This window comes from Cynocephalus volans, chromosome 2 (assembly GCF_027409185.1).
Source record: "Cynocephalus volans isolate mCynVol1 chromosome 2, mCynVol1.pri, whole genome shotgun sequence".
Lineage (NCBI taxonomy): Eukaryota > Metazoa > Chordata > Mammalia > Dermoptera > Cynocephalidae > Cynocephalus > Cynocephalus volans.
The window spans coordinates 30,946,717-30,968,283 of NC_084461.1; the positions used below are offsets into that span (position 1 = coordinate 30,946,717).

At 38.9% G+C, this 21,567-nt stretch overlaps 1 protein-coding gene across 2 annotated transcripts in view; it reads right to left on the minus strand.

The window, feature by feature from the left end:
- ADAMTS12 (ADAM metallopeptidase with thrombospondin type 1 motif 12) overlaps positions 1 to 21,567 on the minus strand; it is a 339,684-nt gene that overhangs the window by 117,348 nt on the left and 200,769 nt on the right. For both annotated transcript variants that reach the window (XM_063087212.1, XM_063087211.1), the window contains exons 6-7: positions 12,570 to 12,694; positions 7,523 to 7,672 (exon numbers count right to left, since the gene is read on the minus strand). In XM_063087212.1, coding sequence (XP_062943282.1) covers positions 7,523 to 7,672; positions 12,570 to 12,694 — 275 coding nt within the window. The remainder of the gene's footprint in view (positions 1 to 7,522; positions 7,673 to 12,569; positions 12,695 to 21,567) is intronic.

A 21,567-nucleotide genomic window follows, 5' to 3' on the forward strand; every position in this document is an offset into this window, starting at 1 on the left:
TCAGACATTTCATAAAAAAGCTTTTCCCTTAAAAACAAGAACTAGACAAGGATGCCCACTCTCACCACTCCTATTCAACATAGTGTTGGAAGTACTAGCCAGAACAATCAGAGAAGAGAAGGAAATAAAGGGCATCCAGATTGGAAAGGATGAAGTCAAGCTGTCCCTTTTTGCGGATGATATGAACCTATATATTGAACAGCCTAAAGCTTCTATAGAAAAACTCCCAGAGTTGATAAACGATTTCAGCAAAGTTGCAGGGTACAAAATCAACACACAAAGATCAGTAGCATTTCTATACTCCACCAGTGAATATGCAGAAAAAGAAATCAAGAAAGCTAGCCCATTTATAATAGCCACCAAAAAGATAAAACATTTAGGAATAAAGCTGACGAAGGGTGTGAAAAATCTCTATGAAGAGAACTACAAACCACTGTTGAGAGAAATTAAAGAGGACACAAGAAGATGGAAAGATATCCCATGCTCTTGGATTGGAAAAATTAACATTGTGAAAATGTCCATATTACCCGAAGTGATCTACAAATTCAATGCAATCCCCATCAAAATTCCAATGACATTTTTCTCTGAGATGGAAAAAGCTATCCAGACATTTATATGGAACAACAAAAGACCACACATAGCCAAAGCAATCCTGAGCAATAATAATAATAATAATAAAGCTGGAGGCATAACACTACCTGACTTTAAGCTATACTACATAGCTATAATAACCAAAACATCATGGTACTGGCAAAAAAACACACACACGGCACAATGGAACAGAATAGAGAACTCAGAAATTAACCCATATTCCTACAGCCATCTGATCTTTGAAAAGGCAGCAATTCTACATACTGGGGAAGAGACTGCCTTTTCAACAAACGGTGCTGGGAAACCTGGATATTCATATGTAGAAGAATGAAACTAGACCTGTACTTCTCACTGTATACCAAAATCAACTGAAAATGGATTAAAGAATTAAATATACACCCTGAAACAATAAAACTACTTAAAGAAAACATAGGGGAAACACTCTAGGAAATAGAAGTGGGTACAGAATTCATGAATAGGACTCAAAAAGCACAGGCGACTAAAGGTAAAACAAACAAATGGGATTATATCAAATTAAAAAGCTTCTGCACAGCAAAAGAAACAATCAACAGAGGAAAAAAACAACAATCAGAGTGGGAGAAAATATTTGCTAAATATATATCTGACAAAGGATTAATATCCAGAATATACAAGGAACTCAAACAACTTTACAACAAAAAAACAAATAACCCAATTAAAAAATGGGCAAAGGAGCTGAACAGACATTTCTCAAAGGAAGATATGCAAATGGCCAACAGACACATGAAAAAGTGCTCAATATCATTCAACATCAGGGAAATGCAAATCAAAACCACACTGAGATACCATCTCATTCCAGTTTGTATAGCTAACATCCAAAAGAACGAGAATGATAAGTGCTGGAGAGGTTGTGGAGAAAAGGAACTCTAATCCACTGTTAGTGGGGCTGCAAAATGATGCAGCCTTTATGGAAAATGATATGGAGTTTCCTCAAACAGTTACATATAGATCTACCATATGACCCAGCGATCCCACTGCTGGGAATATACCCAGAGGAATGGAAATCATCATGCCAAAGGGATACCTGTACTTCAATGTTTTTTGCAGTTTTATATACAATAGCCAAGAGCTGGGATCAGTCCAAATGTCCGTCATTGGATGAGTGGATAAGGAAACTGTGGTATATCTACACAATGGAATACTACTCTGCTATAGAAAAGAATGAAATACTACAATTCACAGCAACATGGATGGACTTAGAGAAAATTATATTAAGTGAAACAAGTCAGGCACAGAAAGAGAAATACCACATGTTCTCACTTATTTGTGGGAGATAAAAATAAATAAATAAATAAACACACAAACAAAGGGTGGAGGGGAGAAGACAGAATAACCACAAAAATTGAATTATTTAAGCCAAGTACACAGATATGATGTGGGGGGTGGGGGGAGTGGAGAGAAACAGGTAAAGGGGCATGAAAATCAAATACAATGTATTTTGAGAAGTAAAATAAAATTAAATTAAATTAAGAAAAATAAAAATTTTTAAAAAATTTATTTTTTTTCCTTTCTTCTTCCCTCCTGGGTTATTTCTAAAAGACTTCAAGATCAGAAATTCTTTTGTCTGCGTGCTCTAGCCTGCTGCTTAAACTATTGCTTGTGTTTTTTATTTCATTGAGTAAATCTTTCAGTTTCATGAATTTTGCTGCATTCTTTCTAAAGGTATTAATCTTTTTGTAAATTTTCTCTTTCATATCTTATTTCTTTTTTGTTTCATTATGTTGTCTCACTGAGTCTTCTCATATCTCAGTGAGTTTTCTTAAGATTGCTGCTCAGAAGTCCTTTTCAGTCATTTCCAGGGTTTCCTGCTCTATAGGGTCTGGTATCTGAGAATTATTGTATTCTCTTGGTGGTGTCATATTTTCTTGAGTTTCCATATTTCTAGTATCTCTCTGTTGATGTATGGTCATCTGGCAGAGCAGAAGCTTCTATTACTCTGGAGTGGGCTTTGAAGAGAGAAATGTCCTCTTCTTTTTCCGGTATCTGCTGGTGACTCTCCTTATGTCAGTGCAGTTGAGTGTCTGGCAGGGCACCTGCATGGTGGCTGTGGCTACTGCTGTGACATTGAGTCACTTTTTCGGCAGCTGTGGCTATGATGGTGACTGTGGTTGGTCTCTTGCCCACATTTGGGTGGAGGGTACTGCCCTTGTTTCCTTGCCTAGGACCCCAGCTGTGCTCTCTTCTCTGCTTCCAGGTGGAAGGGCTGTGGCCCTTGGCTCCTTGACTGGAACCCCGGGTGTGCTCTCTTGCCTCCTTCTAGGTAGAAGGGACTGTGGCCCACAGTTCCTTTTAAGCCTTTTATTTTTGAAATCATTGTAGATTCTTATGCAGTTGTGAGAAATAATACATAGAGATAATTATGTATGCTTTACCCACTTTTACCCAATGGTAACATCTTGCAAAACTATAGTACATTATCATGACGGGGATATTGATGTTGATACAGTCAAGACAGTGTTATAGGATGCTTGTGGTTATACTTGTGGTTATACATTTTCATAACCACAAGTATCCTTCATGTTGTACTTTATAGCCATGCCTACTTCCTTCCCTCCCCTATTCCCTCCTTAAATCCTGGCAGCCACTAAAATGTTCTTCATTTCTAAAATTTTATCATTTCAATAAAGCTATAAAATGAAATCACACAATATGTAATCTTTTGAGATTGACATTTTTCACTTTGCATAATTCTTTGAAGATTCATCAAGGTTGCTGCATTTATCAGTAGTTCATTCCTTTTTATTGCTGACGAGTATTCCATGGTATGTGTCCATCACAATTTATTTAACCACTCAATCTGTTGTGTTGAAACAACTGCTGGGTTGTTTCCAATTTTGAACTATTCTGATTAAGCTTCTGCAAACATTCATGTACAGTTTTTTTATGTGAAAACAAATCTTTGTTTCTCCAGGATAAATGCCCTGGAATATAATTGCTGGGTCATATGGTAATTGTGGGTTTATTTTTTAAAAACTGCCAAACTGTTTTCCATAATACTCATATCATTTTATGTTCTCACCAGCAATGTATGAATGATCCAGTTTCTCTTCATCCTCACTAGCATTTGGTGTTATTATTTTTAAAAAATTTTAGTTATTATCATAGGTGTGTGGTGACATATCATTATGCTTTTAGTTTGCATTTCCTTGATAGCTAATGATGTTGAGAATCTTTTCATGTGCTTATTTGCCAGGGAATTCACCACCATGTCCGTCATTCTTCAAGTCATGTGCTCCCCAGCCTGTCTTTCTTCTCCTCCCCATCTTTCGGTCTTCCTGTGTTTGTTTTTCATATTGTGTTCAGGGTTTTTCATTACACTTAATAAGAGCAATAGGGAAAAGTATTCCATTTTCTCTGACTCTAAACTTTGTAAGGAGTGACACTTAATGCCCCTGAGTAATCTATAGCAGATGCTATCGGTACCTGCCCACATGCTCACCATCAGCTGCCTTCCAGCTACTAGTATTTGCATCTCTTTGCCTGGGTACCTTCTTCAAAGCTGAGCTAGACTGCTCGGTCTTTGTCTATCAAGCTGGGTACAGCCTTCAACCAATGACTTCAGGGTGTTGGTATATAAAATAACCCAGTTCTTCCTTCCTTGTGTGGGATAACTCTGAAATGTGTGTTCTATATGGTTTCTCAGAGTTAACATCCCCTGGGTACAGCCTTCAACCAATGACTTCAGGGTGTTGGTATATAAAATAACCCAGTTCTTCCTTCCTTGTGTGGGATAACTCTGAAATGTGTGTTCTATATGGTTTCTCAGAGTTAACATCCCCTGGGTACAGCCTTCAACCAATGACTTCAGGGTGTTGGTATATAAAATAACCCAGTTCTTCCTTCCTTGTGTGGGATAACTCTGAAATGTGTGTTCTATATGGTTTCTCAGAGTTAACATCCCCTGGGTACAGCCTTCAACCAATGACTTCAGGGTGTTGGTATATAAAATAACCCAGTTCTTCCTTCCTTGTGTGGCATAACTCTGAAATGTGTGTTCTATATGGTTTCTCAGAGTTTTTCCATGGAATTAAGGTCTGGTTGCCGCAGTGGAAGCTGAGATAATGAACCGTTTATGTTTACTTTTCCTTCCCTGTCTCACTACTCTACTTCCCTAGTGATGTTTCCTTTACCTTTCAAATAAGCTAATCGTTCGCAAATTCTTGTCTCAGGGTCAGCTTCTCAATAAACAAACAAACAAACAAAAACTACTCTAGTTCTGCCTTAAGTGTTCTTTAGTTCTTATATTTAGGAACCTGATATTTACTTAAATCAATTTTTAAAAAATTTTCTTTAGCACAAGATCCTCATTTTCTCCTGCATAATGTGAAAAAGAACAGCAATGGTGACAACAACAACAAAAGCTAGGATAAGCAATCCTTATACTGGTTCTATTTCCAAAATGCATTAAATAGCTCTGAACTAGTGTTCAGTTTGACCTTATTACAATATAAAATTGATTCAGGTAGTGGCCTAGTTTATCTCCTAAATAACCCAGCATGTCTGATAACCACTAAACAATTATGATTCCTTGTTTTCAAGTGTTCAGCGAAATCGTGCTGAAGTGACATCACCACAAGGTTCTTTATTGGGGAAATTTTGAAATCTGACAGGAGGATCATACTTGCCCTTAGCTTCATTTACTTAGGTGGCCTTCCTCACAAAGGTGATGTGTCCATGACCAGATAGTTATGTCAATGATTACATCAAAAATGATTGCACCTGAGGACTTGGAGCAATATTGCTTTTGCAGGACCTGCTTAAAATATTTCTCTTTACAAGGTTGGATTTTACTTGAGGATATAAAGAATCTGTTCTTTGAACACGGTATTGAGCATTTGAGAATGTCTTTTATCAAGCTAAGTTTTCTCAACTTTACTCTAGCTTGGGTATACCATTGCTAGGAAGGTCTTGAGCAGTTCCTTCTCAGTTTGACCCATTTAGATTCACTTGGCATTGCTGGTCTAGCAGGTCCTGTTGACATGAATGACTTGACTGGAGGCTGCAGGAGCCACGTCCCTCCACATATCAGGATCAGGGACGTCTGTATGTTTGCACATAAGAGTAACTTTCATTTGCCAAGTTTTACTATCAATATGCCAACAACTATGGCCTGGCCTTTTCAAGATTAGCACTCTGTCCTAGCTCCCACATGTCCCTAATCATTATTTAATTATAGGCAAATCACTTAACTTCTCTGTCCTTAAATTTTTGACAACTAAGGCTACTAGAATACACACATATCACACTTATCTCCAGGACTTTTTTGTGTGGATCTAATAAATCACAGTACCTAAGAAATTGCCTAGTTCAACCTATTCATTTTACAGAGGAGGAATGTTTCAGAGGTATAGAGAAGTGAAGGGAATTATCTAAGATCATAATATTGGTCAATGGAAAAGCCAGAACAAGCATTCACTTTCTCTATTGCCCAAGGCAATGCTTTGGCTTTGTAAAGCAGGTGAAATTATTTTGAAAAGGTCAGATGTTATATAAGAAAAATGGTGAGCAAGTCCAGCTGGAGAGGCCAGGCCTGGAACAATCCAGTCTCTGTGGCTCTTCTCAATACTGCACCTTTTCTAGTTGTGCACTCGGAGTATGCCCCAGAGTTCTTCCTTCCAGCCTGGTGGATATGACAGGCAGGGGATATAGTTCAGCTGTTTATGTGGCTCCCATTCCAAGTTCCCAATTATTAAGATGCTCTCTTATCTGTGGTTAGCAAATATGCTGATACAAGAAGTTGCAAATAAGCTAAGATCTTTCCTCCATGGGAACCTCTGATACCTGGTGAATCCAGAATCTTCATTATACCTCCAATCAAACATTCTGCAACCTGTCTTTAAGGAATCCTTCTAATCAAATTCACACATTTTTGCAACAACTTGGACATCCTGTTAACTAGTGCTTGATGGTCTTTTCATGTTTATAGCAGTTTTCAATTTTAATTTATTTAATGTTCTCCTTTAATGCATAGAAGTAAAATGGAGCTAACAATAGTATCTATTTCATAATGTTGTTGAGAGGATTCCATGACACAATGAAAAGCACAATGGCATAAAGGGTGCAAAAATGTTAGGTTTTGTGACTTTTTAGTGATATTAATATTAGCATTTCATAAGAACTAATCAGGGGTCATCCCTGAATGAAACAACTGAGTTGAATCTGATCTCCTTGCCCCTCCTCACCCCATTCTAATTCAGAGAACTGTAGTGGTTTTGTTGGTTCTGTGACATATATGGGTACGAGTGGTCAGGGCAGAGGAGACATTAGAGGCTGTGAAGTGTGTTGTCCCCACTTTACAGATGAAGAAGCAGAGGTTTAGGAGGGTGAGTCTCAGGCCACAGTGCAATCTAAATGTCCTGGCACCCAGTTTACTGTGGATTGAATGTCTTCCCCTACTCCAAACTCCCTGAAGCTTTGTGTTCCCCAAAGTTCCAGGTACTGGAAACTTGGCCCCCACTGTGACAGTGTTGAGAGGGTGGGAAATCCTATTGTGATGACTGAGCAGTGGGGCCTTGGGGAGACTGACTGGACTGTAAGGGCCATGCCCTAGTTCATGGGCATGGTTCCAAGGACTTTAAAAGCAGAGCACGTGAGAGTCTCTCTCTCTCTCTCTCTCTCTCTGCTCTGCCATTTTCTGCCATGTAAGACACCTGCATTGCTATAGAGCCACCACCAAGAAGACCCTCACCAGATGTGTTCTCTGGGCTTTGTACTTCCCAGGCTCTGAAACTGTATGAAATGAATTTCATTTTTTTACAAATTACCGAGTTCCTTGTATTTTGTTATAAACAACAGAAGCGGACAAATACACAGTTTAAGGTGCTTTCTGCTCTCTCTGCCAATGTTGCTGCAGGAACATGGCATGCAGATCTCAGTTTCCTTGGTCCTTTACCTGTGTCCGAGCTCATGGGCGATTGTGAAAGCCAGAGGGAGCCCAGAGTCTTCATTGATGTTACAGCTCCGGTGAGGCTGGCACATTCCCGACAGGTGAGACAGACCCAGGGTCTCGCAGGGGCGATTGACGCCAGCACAGATGTCTTTTCTGCAGGTGGAGAACAGATGCTTAGGCTCCTGAAGAAACATCTGAAAAAAACCTCCTGGAAAAAGACTGGGTATAAAATCACATTCAATATGGTCTATAAAGCATGTTTACAATTTTTTTAAAACGTCCATATGAATGTATGGAGCATTTTAAATTTACTAGGATTACTCTGATTTTACTTCCTGCTTATTGAATCTCAATAACAAAAAATGTAGAAAAATGTGGCAAATGCTTTATTTTGAATTGCTTTTGTGCTTGATCTCAGGAGGCCGAATCTTCTCAACAAGAGGAGATTTTATTAAAAATTAAAGTTAATTTGAACCTTTTAATGGGGAAGAAACAATCAGCAGTGACCAGGGTCTTTCAAATATGAAACTTGTTTTTGGTATTTCTGAAGTCTGTGCTTAAAACTCATCTGAGAACTGTTTCTCAGACATGAAAAAGGCAATTGTTTCCATCAACCCTTCCAGAGATCAAATCAATTGTCTATCCAGCCCCAATACACTAACAGCATTGCGTATGGGAGAGGATGTGTGCCCACACAGGCACAGACACACACACAAGACACACAGGCATGCACAGACACAAAAACACACACAAAGACAAAGACTAACAGACACAACACACTGACTGCTGTAGATCAGGTGCCTCCCAGCCTCACTGAGGCTTAATCCCCACTGTAACTGTTGAGGGTGGGGAATCCTATTATGGTAATTGACAGGTGGGGCCTTGAAGAGGTGATTGGATTGTAGGACCCTGCAGTACTGAATGGATTAATAATGGTGGTCAGGTGTGTGGTTCTGAGGGCTTTAAAAGGGCAGCGTGAAGAGTCTGTCTCTCTCTCTCTGCTTCCACCGTCTTGCAATGTGAGACCCCTGAGTCACTATCACTACCACCAAGACTCTCACCAGATGTGTTCCCTGGGTTTTGGACTTCCTAGCCTCTGAAACTGTAAGCAATAAATTTTGTTTTCTTATAAATCACCCAGTTCCAGGTAGTTTGTTATAAGCAATAGGAATGAACAAATACACTGACACACACACTCCCCTGACACCTTGTATCCTCTTTTCACCAGGAATTCACTATTTCCCTAGAAAAAGAATGGAAAGACTCCTAGGATCTCAGAAAATACTATCACAGCTTTTAAATATGAAAATGTGCTCCCGATAGGGATTCTTTCAGTCACTGACAAGACTTTTGAAAGAGTCATTAATTAGTCATTTGGTTTTCTTCAGTATAAAAACAGCTCTTTGCTGAGTGACTGGCCCAAATGCCAAGGAGGTTCGAGCTTTAGGTAGTTACAAATCTTCATCTCATGGTATTTGTGTGGTGTGGGCAAAATTTCTAGCAACAAAGGTGTAAGAACCCAAATGCCCCAAGGGATCACACTGAGGAATGTAAGAACCCAAATGCCCCAAGGGATCACACTGAGGACTGTAAGAACCCAAATGCCCCAAGGGATCACACCCTGATCACATAAGTCCTTCTCAGCCACACCCCATCATGGCGCTGGTTGCCCTTCTCTTCCACATTCTCCTTCCCGCCAGCGCGAATCGCACACCAATCAGCTCACCCCCCAAGCTAAGTAGGGATTATATTTTAAACCAATCAGCCTTCCCTAAAAGCCCTATATATGTGTGTGTGTGCCGCCTAATAAACGAGCTCTCTCCGGTGGATCGTCAACTGGTGTCGACTCGTCCTTTCAAAGGGTCCCCTGCTTTTTGTGTATCTGGCCATAGAAAAGATGCAGGCTTTGAGAACTTGGTGAGTTTTCAGTTCTCCTGGTGGCAATGGCTGGGACAGTCCCAGCACATGCACCAAGACATGAATCCTCATTTTCACCGATGGCAGCAGTTGCTGGGTGGTTCAGTGTTGGAAAGCTAGATCTTCCAGCCCAATCATTTAAATAATTTCTGGGTCTATAGGAGGACCAATCAAACACATTCCCACCCCTGTTGCAGAATGTGCTTGTCACTATTTCATTCAGAAAGCCCAGGTCTGCATGGAGCTGTTGGGAATAGATGAATGGTGCATATTGCTAATCCACTGACTTTCTCATTTTGATATGGCAGGAGGTCATGTCCGTCACCTAATTATGTTATAGAGTGCCTGCTAAGTGTCCAGCACTAAAGAGGAAGAACAGGGGTAACAAAAGAATGGTAGCAATATGGTTCTTGCAGGCAAGGAGCTTAAGCTTCCAAAAGATTAGTTCTACCTCCACCATGCATTGGGGCCATAATACAAGAGAAAACATACTAGCTGCACATGTGGAACACACATGGGATGTGTTCCAGCCAAACCCACCTTCTACTGAATGTAACTCTACAGAGAACTCTGTTAATGTGGATCTCAGGATTGTCCTTAAGAGGCAAAGCTCATAGCCGATTGTTGGGAATATACCCAGAGGAATGGAAATCATCAAGTCGAAGGTATACCTGTTCCCCAATGTTCATCGCAGCACTCTTTACAATAGCCAAGAGTTGGAACCAGCCCAAATGTCCATCATCAGATGAGTGGATACGGAAAATGTGGTACATCTACACAATGGAATACTACTCAGCTATAAAAACGAATGAAATACTGCCATTTGCAACAACATGGATGGACCTTGAGAGAATTATATTAAGTGAAACAAGTCAGGCACAGAAAGAGAAATACCACATGTTCTCACTTATTGGTGGGAGCTAAAAATTAATATATAAATTCACACACACACACACACAAACCGGGGGGGGGGGGAGAAGATATAACAACCACAATTACTTGAAGTTGATATGACAAGCAAACAGAAAGGACATTGTTGGGGGGGAGGGGGGGAGGGAGAAGGGAGGGAGGTTTTGGTGATGGGCAACAATAATCAGCCATAATGTATATCGACAAAATAAAATTAAAAAAAAAAAAAAAAAAAAGAGGCAAAGCTCAGTCTCATACCTCCCTCCCTCCCTGATCTCACATATTTTTTCAGACCAGTGGTTTCCAAAGGGGGTGGGGGTGGGATGGGTGATTTTGCTCTTCATCCCTTCCTAGGGAACCTTTGGCAACATGGAGATGCTACTGGTATCTCATGGGTAGAGGCCAGAGATCCTGCTAAATATACGATAATGCACAGGACAGCCCCCCACAACAAAGAATTATCCAGTCCAAAATGTCAGTAGTGCGGAGGTTGAGAAATCCTGCTTTAGAACTTGAAATGCTCTTCACTGTTTAGGAGCTGTTGAGGTTCATCGCATTTTTTATGAAACCAGACTCCTCCCTGTTCTAAGGAAGAAAAATGGTCATAATAAGAAAAAAAGGAGAGCAAATCCTTCATATTCATAATGGATAATAGTTAAGAGTATGTATGTTGGGGTCAAACTACCTGGACTTAAGTTCCAGCTACTCCCATTAAAAACAATGAGATTTGGGGCAAGAACATAACCAAGCCTGTTCCCCAATCTATAAAATTCGAATTACTAATAGTAGTCAAGTACCAGTGTTATCGAGGGGATTAAATGTAACAGTGATTGTTCTAATAGACATAGCATAGTGCCTGGCCCTTATCAAACACTCCACAAATGTCAGCTACCATTAATTCACTCATTTTTTCCTGTGAGAATGAGAGGAACATCTGCTTCTGCTCTCAGGGAAAGGAGAGACTTCCTGAGACCCAGCTGCCAAGTGGCCCACACTGCTCCCTGACTCCAGGATTCTTTCCTGTAGAAGTGTCCTGCCTGGACCAAAGTCTTGGCCTCTTGCTCAGTTCCTCAGCACTTGGCCTCTTGCTTAGTTCCTCAGTGTCCCCAGGCTGCCTGCTGGCTCCCCACAGCCCTTGTGTTTACCTTTAACACCCACACCAACCTACTCCCCAGGGGAGCTACTGACCCACCCAGAATGTCAGAGATCCTAATGAACCTACTCTTAAAGGCTTATGTCAAAGACTTCCCCTGGAATATATTTGCATTTAACCAGGTTTTAATAATTTCACTCAAAAGAGTGATTCTGATGGTTGGAGTTTCAGATCAGGACAAGGCAGACATTTGCATAGGGTGGGGGCTCGTTATCATCCCTTGTAGGCATCCTGTGCAATGGGATGATCTTGCCAAAGGGACAGGAGACAGGACAAAGTGTTCAGGGGCAGCCTTCCTCCACAGGGGCAACATCCCAGGGCCTTCCAGTGCATGAGGTTCTTTGTGGCCGAAGGGCCTCTAGTATACACCTTTGGATTTTCTGGATGAACCTGTATAGGGTGCTCAATGAGAAATTACTTCACTCAAAAGTTAGCCTTTCTTTTGCCTAAATTAAAATAGTGCCTGGTATATCAGGTGCTCATTAAGTATTTATTGAATCAGATGGAGGTTCAGGCTGAACATTTAGCAGACACTGCCTCTAAAGAGAACAATTACTATACTTATGGCAGGGATTTTGCATTCAGTAGTTCAGAGGACCCGCGGCAAACTATAGACTGTGACAAAAGGATTGGTATCTAGAGATGGTTGCATGTTTCTAAATTAGAGAAAACTTAAAAATAAAATAAAAATAAAGGATTGGAAATCCCACTTGTTGACTTATAGGAGTCTTTAATGAAGATCTGCAAACAAGCTTCCTGATTCTTTATACAACTGCATGAAGAAGTCTGTTTTAAAGAAGATATCATCTTTAGGATAGGAAAGAGGTCTGCATTTTGTCAACAGATGCAGTTTATTAACAAGAAGAGCTTTGTCATATTAGCAAGTTTGCTAACCTACCCCCTCTCCTGGTATGGAAGTCAGGAGTGAATTAGATCACAGATGCTGATTTTACAAATGACCAAAAGCAGCAGAGTAGTGAGAATTTCATGAGTTTAAAAACCTGGCAAGCCTTTCACCTGCCAGCCCTCCCTGTCTTGCTGCCCCTGGATTTCATGGAGTCTCTGGAGTACCTGGTGAGAAGGACAGCCACATCATGATGGACAGGGTTGAGGTCACTCTTGGGATTGATGCTCTTCTGCCACTTGCAGAAGCTCGACAGTGTCTTCTCTGCATGGTGAACTATTTTCAATCCTTGCTGGAGAAAGAAGAGAAAGAGATTGGCATGGGGGAGCTCACTGAGGTCAGGCCCATTACATTAGGTATTTGTCCCCAGAAGCATCCAGGTGAGTTGAGCTCAGGGTGGGTACATCAGACGTTGGGCAGGAATTTGGCAACTTAACCCTCTGGACTAACCCTCTACTCTAGATACTTTTGCACTCATGACTTCCACTAAAAGAACCTGAAGGAGATAACTCCAGGACAGAAATGATCACTGGGGAAAGCAGCCTTTGAAGAAAAATTTAAAATACGTTAGGGAAGAGCAATAGCTATTTGAAGTTCTATTTCTAGTGCTCTTTGCATCTTAAGCCAACACAATTCCGAAGAGACATTTTTATTTCTAATGCAACATGAATGAATTTTGAACATAAAACTTCTCCTCATGAGGCATTCTGCAAGGCTGGGGTTGCCATGGATGTTTTCTTATCTATCATTTTCATTTTATTTGACACCTGTGGGGGAAGGGCAGAGGGTGATGTAATCTCTCCAGGCTCTGACTAGTTAGGATAATGAGGCATCTGACAACAGTTAGGGTGCTGTAGTAGATGCCCCAACCTGCAGTTTCAAGGGCTTTTGAGGCCTAACCCAGCCCCTGAATCATCCATCTGGCCCATAGCTATTACTGGGAATGAGAGGGAAGAATTGTTCCAAATTATCTGGGTCACCTGTCAAATGCGGGAGAAGGAAAAAGAGATTATCAGATCTAGAGGGACTTCAATTCAATCTGAATTTTGAAAGAAGAAATTCCTTTCCTTTGCTTCATTTCTTTGTGACCTCCACAGAGTCACTCCTGGCACAGGGTGGATTCTACCAAAAGGATGACTACTTCCACTGACCCACTCTCATCTGAGTCTACTACTCTGGGCTTGGCCTAAGAACTTCAGGACAGTCTCTGCATCAAATTATAAGCTTGCTTCTCTACCATTCTGCATTTTGCTGAGGCTTCCATCCAAGTCAAACAAGGCCTGAGAGGTTTCAGTTGCCTATGAGTGGCAGGGTTCTTCATTCATGCTAATTAACTACCATAGGCCACTTTTCTTTCATGAAAACACAGGAAGGTAGCTCACCAAGCATCAAAACTCACTGAACTCTTAGCATAATGAATTTAAACAGAGATACAGACTTCAATATTTAATAATCCTTACTGATACATCATCCAGCAGAATGATGTATGGTGGAGGACGGGGGAGAGTTCTAGGGGATTAGCTGCATGGAGGAGTCAGCCTCTGACTTAACTCGTCAGGCTGTAGTTAGACTAGCAACTCTCCCTGGATAGGAACAAACCGTAACCCCACTCCTCATAAAGGACTGGCCAGGTGGCACGCATCACGAATGGAAAGGGAAGAGAAAGGAAGGCAAAGGAAGAAAAGAGAAGGGAAGAAAAGAGAGAGTGGAAAAGGAAGGAAGGAAAATGAAGGGAGGAAGGAAAAACATATTTCTTGATCATTTACTATGTGTCAGATACTTTCACGTATGTTATCTCATTTAATTTAATTGCATCTGCTCGGCATTTGTAAAGAAAAAAATCATCATTTTTATTTTATAATAAGAGGAAATTCAACCTCAGAGAAGTAAAGAACTAGCTTAAGATTACTCAGCTCAGACACTGAATCAAAGAATATGAGCACAAAGTTTCCTAGATGAAGCCTGTGGTTTTAATTGGTCCCCAGCATCACTAGAGAGAAAGGCAGATTATCAAATAAAACAGCAACTATGATCGGATATCTTTTAGGTCTGTTTTTTAACACTACATTTCTTTGTTTTGGGGGGTCTCTGAGAGAACACTCATTAATTAAAATGTAACTTTACCATTTACAGTTGTCCCAAGATAAGTGAAATACTTAGGTTTAAGTCTAATGAAACATGTACAGGGTCTGTATCCTGAAAATTACAAAATGCTGAAGAAAGAAATCAAAGATGTAAATAAATGGAGAGACATACTGTGTTCATGGATTTGAAGTTCAACATGGTGAAGATGTCCATTCTCCCCAAAATTTTCTATAGCCTTACTGCAATTTCTATCAAAGCTTAGCAAGGTCTTTTGTAGACATACGTAAGTGCATTCTAAAATTTCTTAAATTATTGTTATTTTTTATTGTACATGTTTATGGGTGTCGTTTCAATGCATTCATATATTGGCATTCTAAAATTTATATGAATAGGAACAGGCCTTACATTAGTTTAAAAAAATTCTGAAAAAATAAAAATATAGTGGGATGAATCCCTCTACCTGATATTAAGGCTTACTATATAGCTACAATAACCAAGACAGTGTGATAGAGATGTAGGGATAGACAGATCAATGGAACAGACAGAGAACCCAAACATTGACCCACCCAAACATGCTCAACTGATTTTTGACAAAAGTAAAAAAGCAACTCACTGAAGGAAAGATGGCCTTTTCAACAAATCATGCTGGATAGCAAAAGAACAAATAACCTGAATGAAAAATGGGCAAAGGATCTGAATAGACAATTCTCAAAAGAAGATATATAAATGGCCAATAGGTATATGAAAAATTGCTTGACATCCCTGATAAGGGAAATGAAAATTAAAAGCACAGTGAGATGCCATTTCATAACTGTTACAATGGCTGTAATAAAAAAGGCAAAAGATAACAAGTGTTGGTGAGGATGTGGAGAAAAAAGAACACTTGCACAATGTTGGTGGGAATGTACATTAATACAGCAATTATGGATAACAGCATGGGGGTTCCTCAAAAAATTAAAAATAGAATTACCATATAAATAGAAATACCACTGCTAGGTATATATTCAAAAGATATGAAATCGGTATATTGAAGAGATATCTGCACTCCCTGTTTATTGCAGCTTTATTCACAATAGCTGAGATAGGAAATCAACTCAAGTGTCCATATGAATGAATGAAGAAAATGTGGTATATACAAGGGTACTCCAGAAAGTTCATAAAAAGATTCTTATCAACATTTAATTCTATTTTTCCATGAACTTTTTGAAGTACCCTCGTATGTACAGTGGAATACTATTTGGCCTTTAAAAAGAAGGAAATCCTGTCATTTGTGGCCACATGGATGAACCTGGAGGACACCATGTTAAGTGAAATGTCAGACACAGAAAGACAAATACATGATTACGCTTATATGTAGAATCTAAAAAAGTAGAGCTCAGAAGCAAAGAGTAGGAGTGGGGTGGAGGGGTTGGAAAGATGATCAAAGGATTCAAAATTTCAGTTTAAATGAGAGGAATAAGTTCTAGAGATCTATGGTACAACATGGTGACTGTAGTTAATAGCAATGTACTGTATACTTAAAAATTGATGAGTAGATTTTAAGTGTTCTCACCACAAAAAATAATAATTATGTGAGGTAATACATATGTTAATTAGCCTGATTTAGCCATTCCACAATATATAAATATTTCAAAACATCACGTTGTACACCATAAATATACACAATTTTCATTTTTCAATTAAAAAATAAATTTAAAAAATTTTTAAAAGAGAGAGAGAAGAGGGGCCAAAACTGAAGCAAAAGCCATGATCAACAGCCAACAAAGAATTATATCAAGTGTGAGAGAAAGACTCTAGGTAGTAACTCCAGATTATCCAGTTTTCTATATATCTGAGTCCTAATGAGGTTCTGCATAATAATAAATCCACATTTCATGTGCTTGGCACATTATGGCTTATAAATTACTTCCACATAGTTCATCTCATTTGATTTTGCAGACAACCACGTGAAATAGTTAGGAGAGTGATGATTAAACCCTATCTACAGATGAAAAGAAGGTTTACTCCAGTGATCAGAATTGGTCGCTAATAGTTTGCAAGTGGCAAAGCCACATATAACACTTCGAACTTAAGATTTCTCACTTACCAAGACTCATACTTGAAAGAATATATTCAATTCTCATTAATAAGAATTTTCTGCATGGTTGCAATTGGTTACGTCAATAGTTGTATCTGCAGTGTTGTTCTGTATATTAATGTTTTTCATAGGTCCTCTATTATTTTATAAGCACCACAAAGACTCTGTTTCCTCTAAAACTCCCTACTTTGCTATAGTGGATAGGCAGTATTCAAGCTCTGCTGATAACTATATAAAAAAATCTGAAAATTTACCAAACTCTATTGAGAGCCCCAAGGATGCCTACCATGGTTCCAAATACTCATGGCTACTTATGAAATATAGCACTCATTAAACCAAAGGCCAGTATGTCTAAAGATAGCTAGATAATTAAAGGTCCCATCAGCTTTCAGCTGCCTTCTCCTGACAACTGTCATTTCAACTGGAGTGGTACTTGGCAACAGCTAAAAAATCACCTTCTGTTAATTTAGCCTACCAGAAGCAAGGCAGGGAATCTCAAAGGGAACTCTTTGGAAATCATTCAATTCTAGAGGGCCCTTGAAAGACTTCTCAATTTCATGTCACCACCACTTGTCTCCAATACTTTTTAATCCCAGCATTCATTTTAGTGTGTGCAAGATGCTAGGAAGCAAAACCAACAGGACAAACCCTTACTCCAGGCACCAAGAAGTAAATGATCCCTGTCTTATGAAAATTAGTGGACCCGTCTGTCATGGTTTTTAAATTAGGCTCTTGCATCTAACTTAGTTTTGGGGTGTTTTGCCTTGTGATTCTAATTTACATCACAGTTATTCCTGCCCTGGAGGATTCTAAGGTAACTATTTCATTTGTTTTGTTTTTCTCCCTTGCCCTGCAAGTCAGTCCTCATTTATCAGACTTGTAAATTTCCTACTGATTACACAATGAAGTTTAAGACAAATGGCTTGATTTAGTAACAACTCAAGTTCTCAATTTCTTTGTTTTAGGGGAGGAGCTGCAGATAACAAATGAAACCAGCCCAGAACAAAAGCTATTCAGAATAAACAATAATAAAACATTAATAAAAAACATGCACTTTAATATAGAGACATAGAGTAAACCAAAGAATAGAGATTTTCATTAGTTTGATAATAGAAAAACAATGGTCTGAATGAAATCAACATAATTAGGTGATGTGCATAAGCTTCTGAACACATAAAATTGAGCATGTTTACGTTCAGAGAATCACAATACTTTACAGTCCTTTCTGGATTATTGTGGTTATTTCTAAAACTCCTCTCCATAAAAAAGAATCATCTTTCTTCCTCCAGTCTTTCTCCTGAATTCTATCGCAAAAATTTATTTTATTTGCTGTGGTGCCCATATCATCCAGTTCCCTAAATCTTCTCCTAACAATGTTTGACATTGCCCATGAATGACAGAGAAGCTCTCATCCAAACCAAACTCAACCAATGAAACTTTCCACAGCAAATCATATACCAATGGGCAAAGTCCAGGCATCTTATCAGCTATGCAGTTAGTTGTACTATTTGAGCTTATGGCATGAATATCATGACCTAAAAATGAATTTCACTTATGTTTGTAATGCATCATTATATTTGAGTTTTATATTGTAGATCTTTTGAACTTTTGCTTAAATTAATATTACATTCATTCTGCATTTCTTGAATAATGAGCTAAAAGTAAGAAGGTGGCTATTAGTATCAAAAGAAAGGCAAAAGTCTTAGATTTAAAAATCTGTAATCAAAAATTCAAATCCTGAGCCCTCACCAGACCAGCAGATGGAAGGAAGCATGCTCAGGGACCTCAACAGCTGCAGGAAGCCCCTGCAGCTGCAGACACTGCTGCTGCAAGGGTGGTCCACCACAGCCACCAGCACAGCCACTGACATTGCAAGGGTACCTCACAGCCACAACAGCCGCCACCAGTGTCATGCAGCTTACCCATAGACCACTTGATCACATTGACAAAGGAGAGTCATCAGCAGAGTCTGGGGAAAGAGGTGAGTAGGTGAAGACTCATGATACATACAGTGGCAAAACCTACAGGAGGAATTACACTGCCAAATGTGGTAGCACACCTGGGAGCGGGAAGTACATGCATAACACATATGACTGCCTAGATCTGGGGAGAGACACATGCAGAATCCTCTGAGAGTGCAGAAACCAGGATACCCAAACAGAGTAAGGAAGAAAATTCCCAATCACCACCAACCCATCCCCCAACCAGGGGAAGCAAGGACCCAGAAGGAGCCTCTGCCTATAGGAAATAAGAAAGAGAAACTTCACACAAGATCACTCATTCAAACTGAGAAACTCCAATATAGCCTAGTCACCCATCAGGGTCATGGGAAACTAGCTGGGGTGCCAACAAGCCCACCCAGGATCACCCACCCCAGCCAAAGAGTGACAGGGCACCCAGGCACCTGTCCCAAGAACTTGAGAGATTGGCCATGCCCCCAATGAAGCAGTACGATGTCATTAACCTCAGCAAGGAATCACTAAGTGTCCCAGTGCCTAGGCCATAGAGGCACTCACATGCAACACCAACACTGAATACAGCCAAAGTACCCACAGAAAGACTACACTACTGTAGTACACCCTTCAGAATAATAGCAGACTTCTCAATGGAAACTCTACAGGCCAGAAGAGAATGGGATAATATATTCAAAATACTAAAAGACAAAAAACTCTGCAAGCCAAGAATACTATACCCACTAAGACTATCCTTCAGAAATGAGGGAGAAATAGTGTATTTCCCAGACAAACAAAAAACTGGGAGTTCATCACCACATGACCAGCCCTACAAGAAATTCTCAAGGGAGTCTTGCATCTGGAATCCGGAAAATGATAATCACTACCATGAATACACAAGAGAGAACAAAACTCACTGGTGGAACAAAAATACAAACAAGAAAGAGAAAGAAACTATACCTTGCCACCTCAAAAAACCAACAAACACTGAGGACAAACAAAAGGGAAAGAAAGGAACAAAAGGTATATAAAACATCGAAAAAAAAATCTGTAAGATGCGTACTAGGACAATACCTTTTAAGAACAACCCTAAATGTAAAGGGATTAAATTCCACACTCAAAAGATACAGACTGACTGACTGGATTAAAAAGCTGGACCCAACTATATCTGACTTCAAGAGATTCACCTCACCTCACATACAGACTAATAATGAAGAAATGGAAAAAGATATACCATGAAAATGGAAACCAAAAATGAGTAGGAGTAGCTATTCTTATATTGGATAAAACAGATGTTAAACCAAAAACCATAAAAAGAGACAAAGAAGGCTATTATATAATGATAAAGGTGTCTATCTAGCAAGAAGACGTAACAATTTTAATATATATGTGCCCAATACCAGAGCACCCAGATATGTAAAGCAGACACTATAAGACCTAAAGAAAGAGATAGATTCCAATACAATAACAGTTAAGGACCTAAACACCCCTTTCTCAGCAGTGCACAGAGATCTAGGCAACAAATAAACAGAGAAACACAGGATTTAAATTATACTTTAGACCAAATGGACTTGGCAGATATCTACAGAACATTTCATTGAACAACTACAGTATATACATTCTTCTCATCAGCACATGGAACATTCTCCAGGATAGACCACGTTAGATCACAAATCAAGTCTCAACAAAGTTTTTAAAAATTGAAATCATTTCAATTATCTTTTCAGACTACAATGGATTAAAACTAGAAATCAATAATAAATGAAAATCTGGAAACTATACAACTACATGGACATAAAACAGCATGCTCCTAAATGACCTATGGGTCCAAGAAGAAATTAAACAGGAAGTCAAAACATTTCTTGAAACTAATGAAAATAAAGACACATAATACACCTGTGGGATACTGAAAAAGAAGGACCAAGAGGGAAGTTCATTGCAATGCATCAAAAGAATAGAAAGATTTCAAGTAAACAATGTAATGCTGTACCTCAAAAAACTAAAAAAACAAGAACAACCCAATACCAAAATTAATAGACACAAAGAAATAACTATGATCAGAGCAGAACTAAATGAAATAGAGACCCAAAAAAGATACAAGAGATTGATGAAGCAAAAAGTTGATTTTTTGAGAAGATAAACAAAATTGACAAACCATTAACTAGACTAACCAAGAAAAGAAGGGAAAAGACCCAAATATCAGAAGTCAGAGATGAAAAAGGTGACATTATAACTAATTCCACAGAAATACAAAGAATCATTAGAGACTTTTATGAACAACTATATGCCAACAAATTTGAAAATCTAGAGGAAATGGATATATTTCTAGACACATGCAAACTACCAAGACTAAACCAAAAATTAACAGAAAACCTGAAAAGACCAATAATAAGCAACAATACTGAAGCAGTAACCAGGAGATAGTAAATAAGCACATGAAAAGATGTCCAACATCATTAACGATCAGGAATTGGAAATTAAAACTGCAATGAGATATAACTACACAGCTATCAGAATTGCTAAAATAAAAAATAATAACAACATTCAAATGCTAGTGAGGATATAGTAAAACTGGATCCTTCATACACTGCTATTGAAAATGTAAAATTGTACAGCCACTATGGCAAACCATTTGGTTGTTTCTCTAAAAACTAAATGGGCATCTAGCATATAACCTAGAAATTTCATTCCTGTGCACTATCCCAGAGAAATGAAGACTTATGTTCACACAAAAACCTGTAGTTGAATGTTAATAGTACATTTATTTATAATAGCTAAAAACTGGGAACAACCCAAATGATTTGCTTTGGGTGAATGGTTAAACAAACTAGTACAGACTGTGGAATACAACTCAGCAAAAAAGGAACAAACTCTTGATACACACAGCAATTTGGATGGATCTCAAGGGATTATGCTGAATGAAAAAAAATCCAACCTTAAGAGGTTATACAAGGGTTCTTCAAAAAGTTCATGGAAAAATAGAATTAAAAGAGAATTAAAAATAGAAATAAAAGATCAAAAAATGGAAAAATAGAATTAAAAGATTTTTAA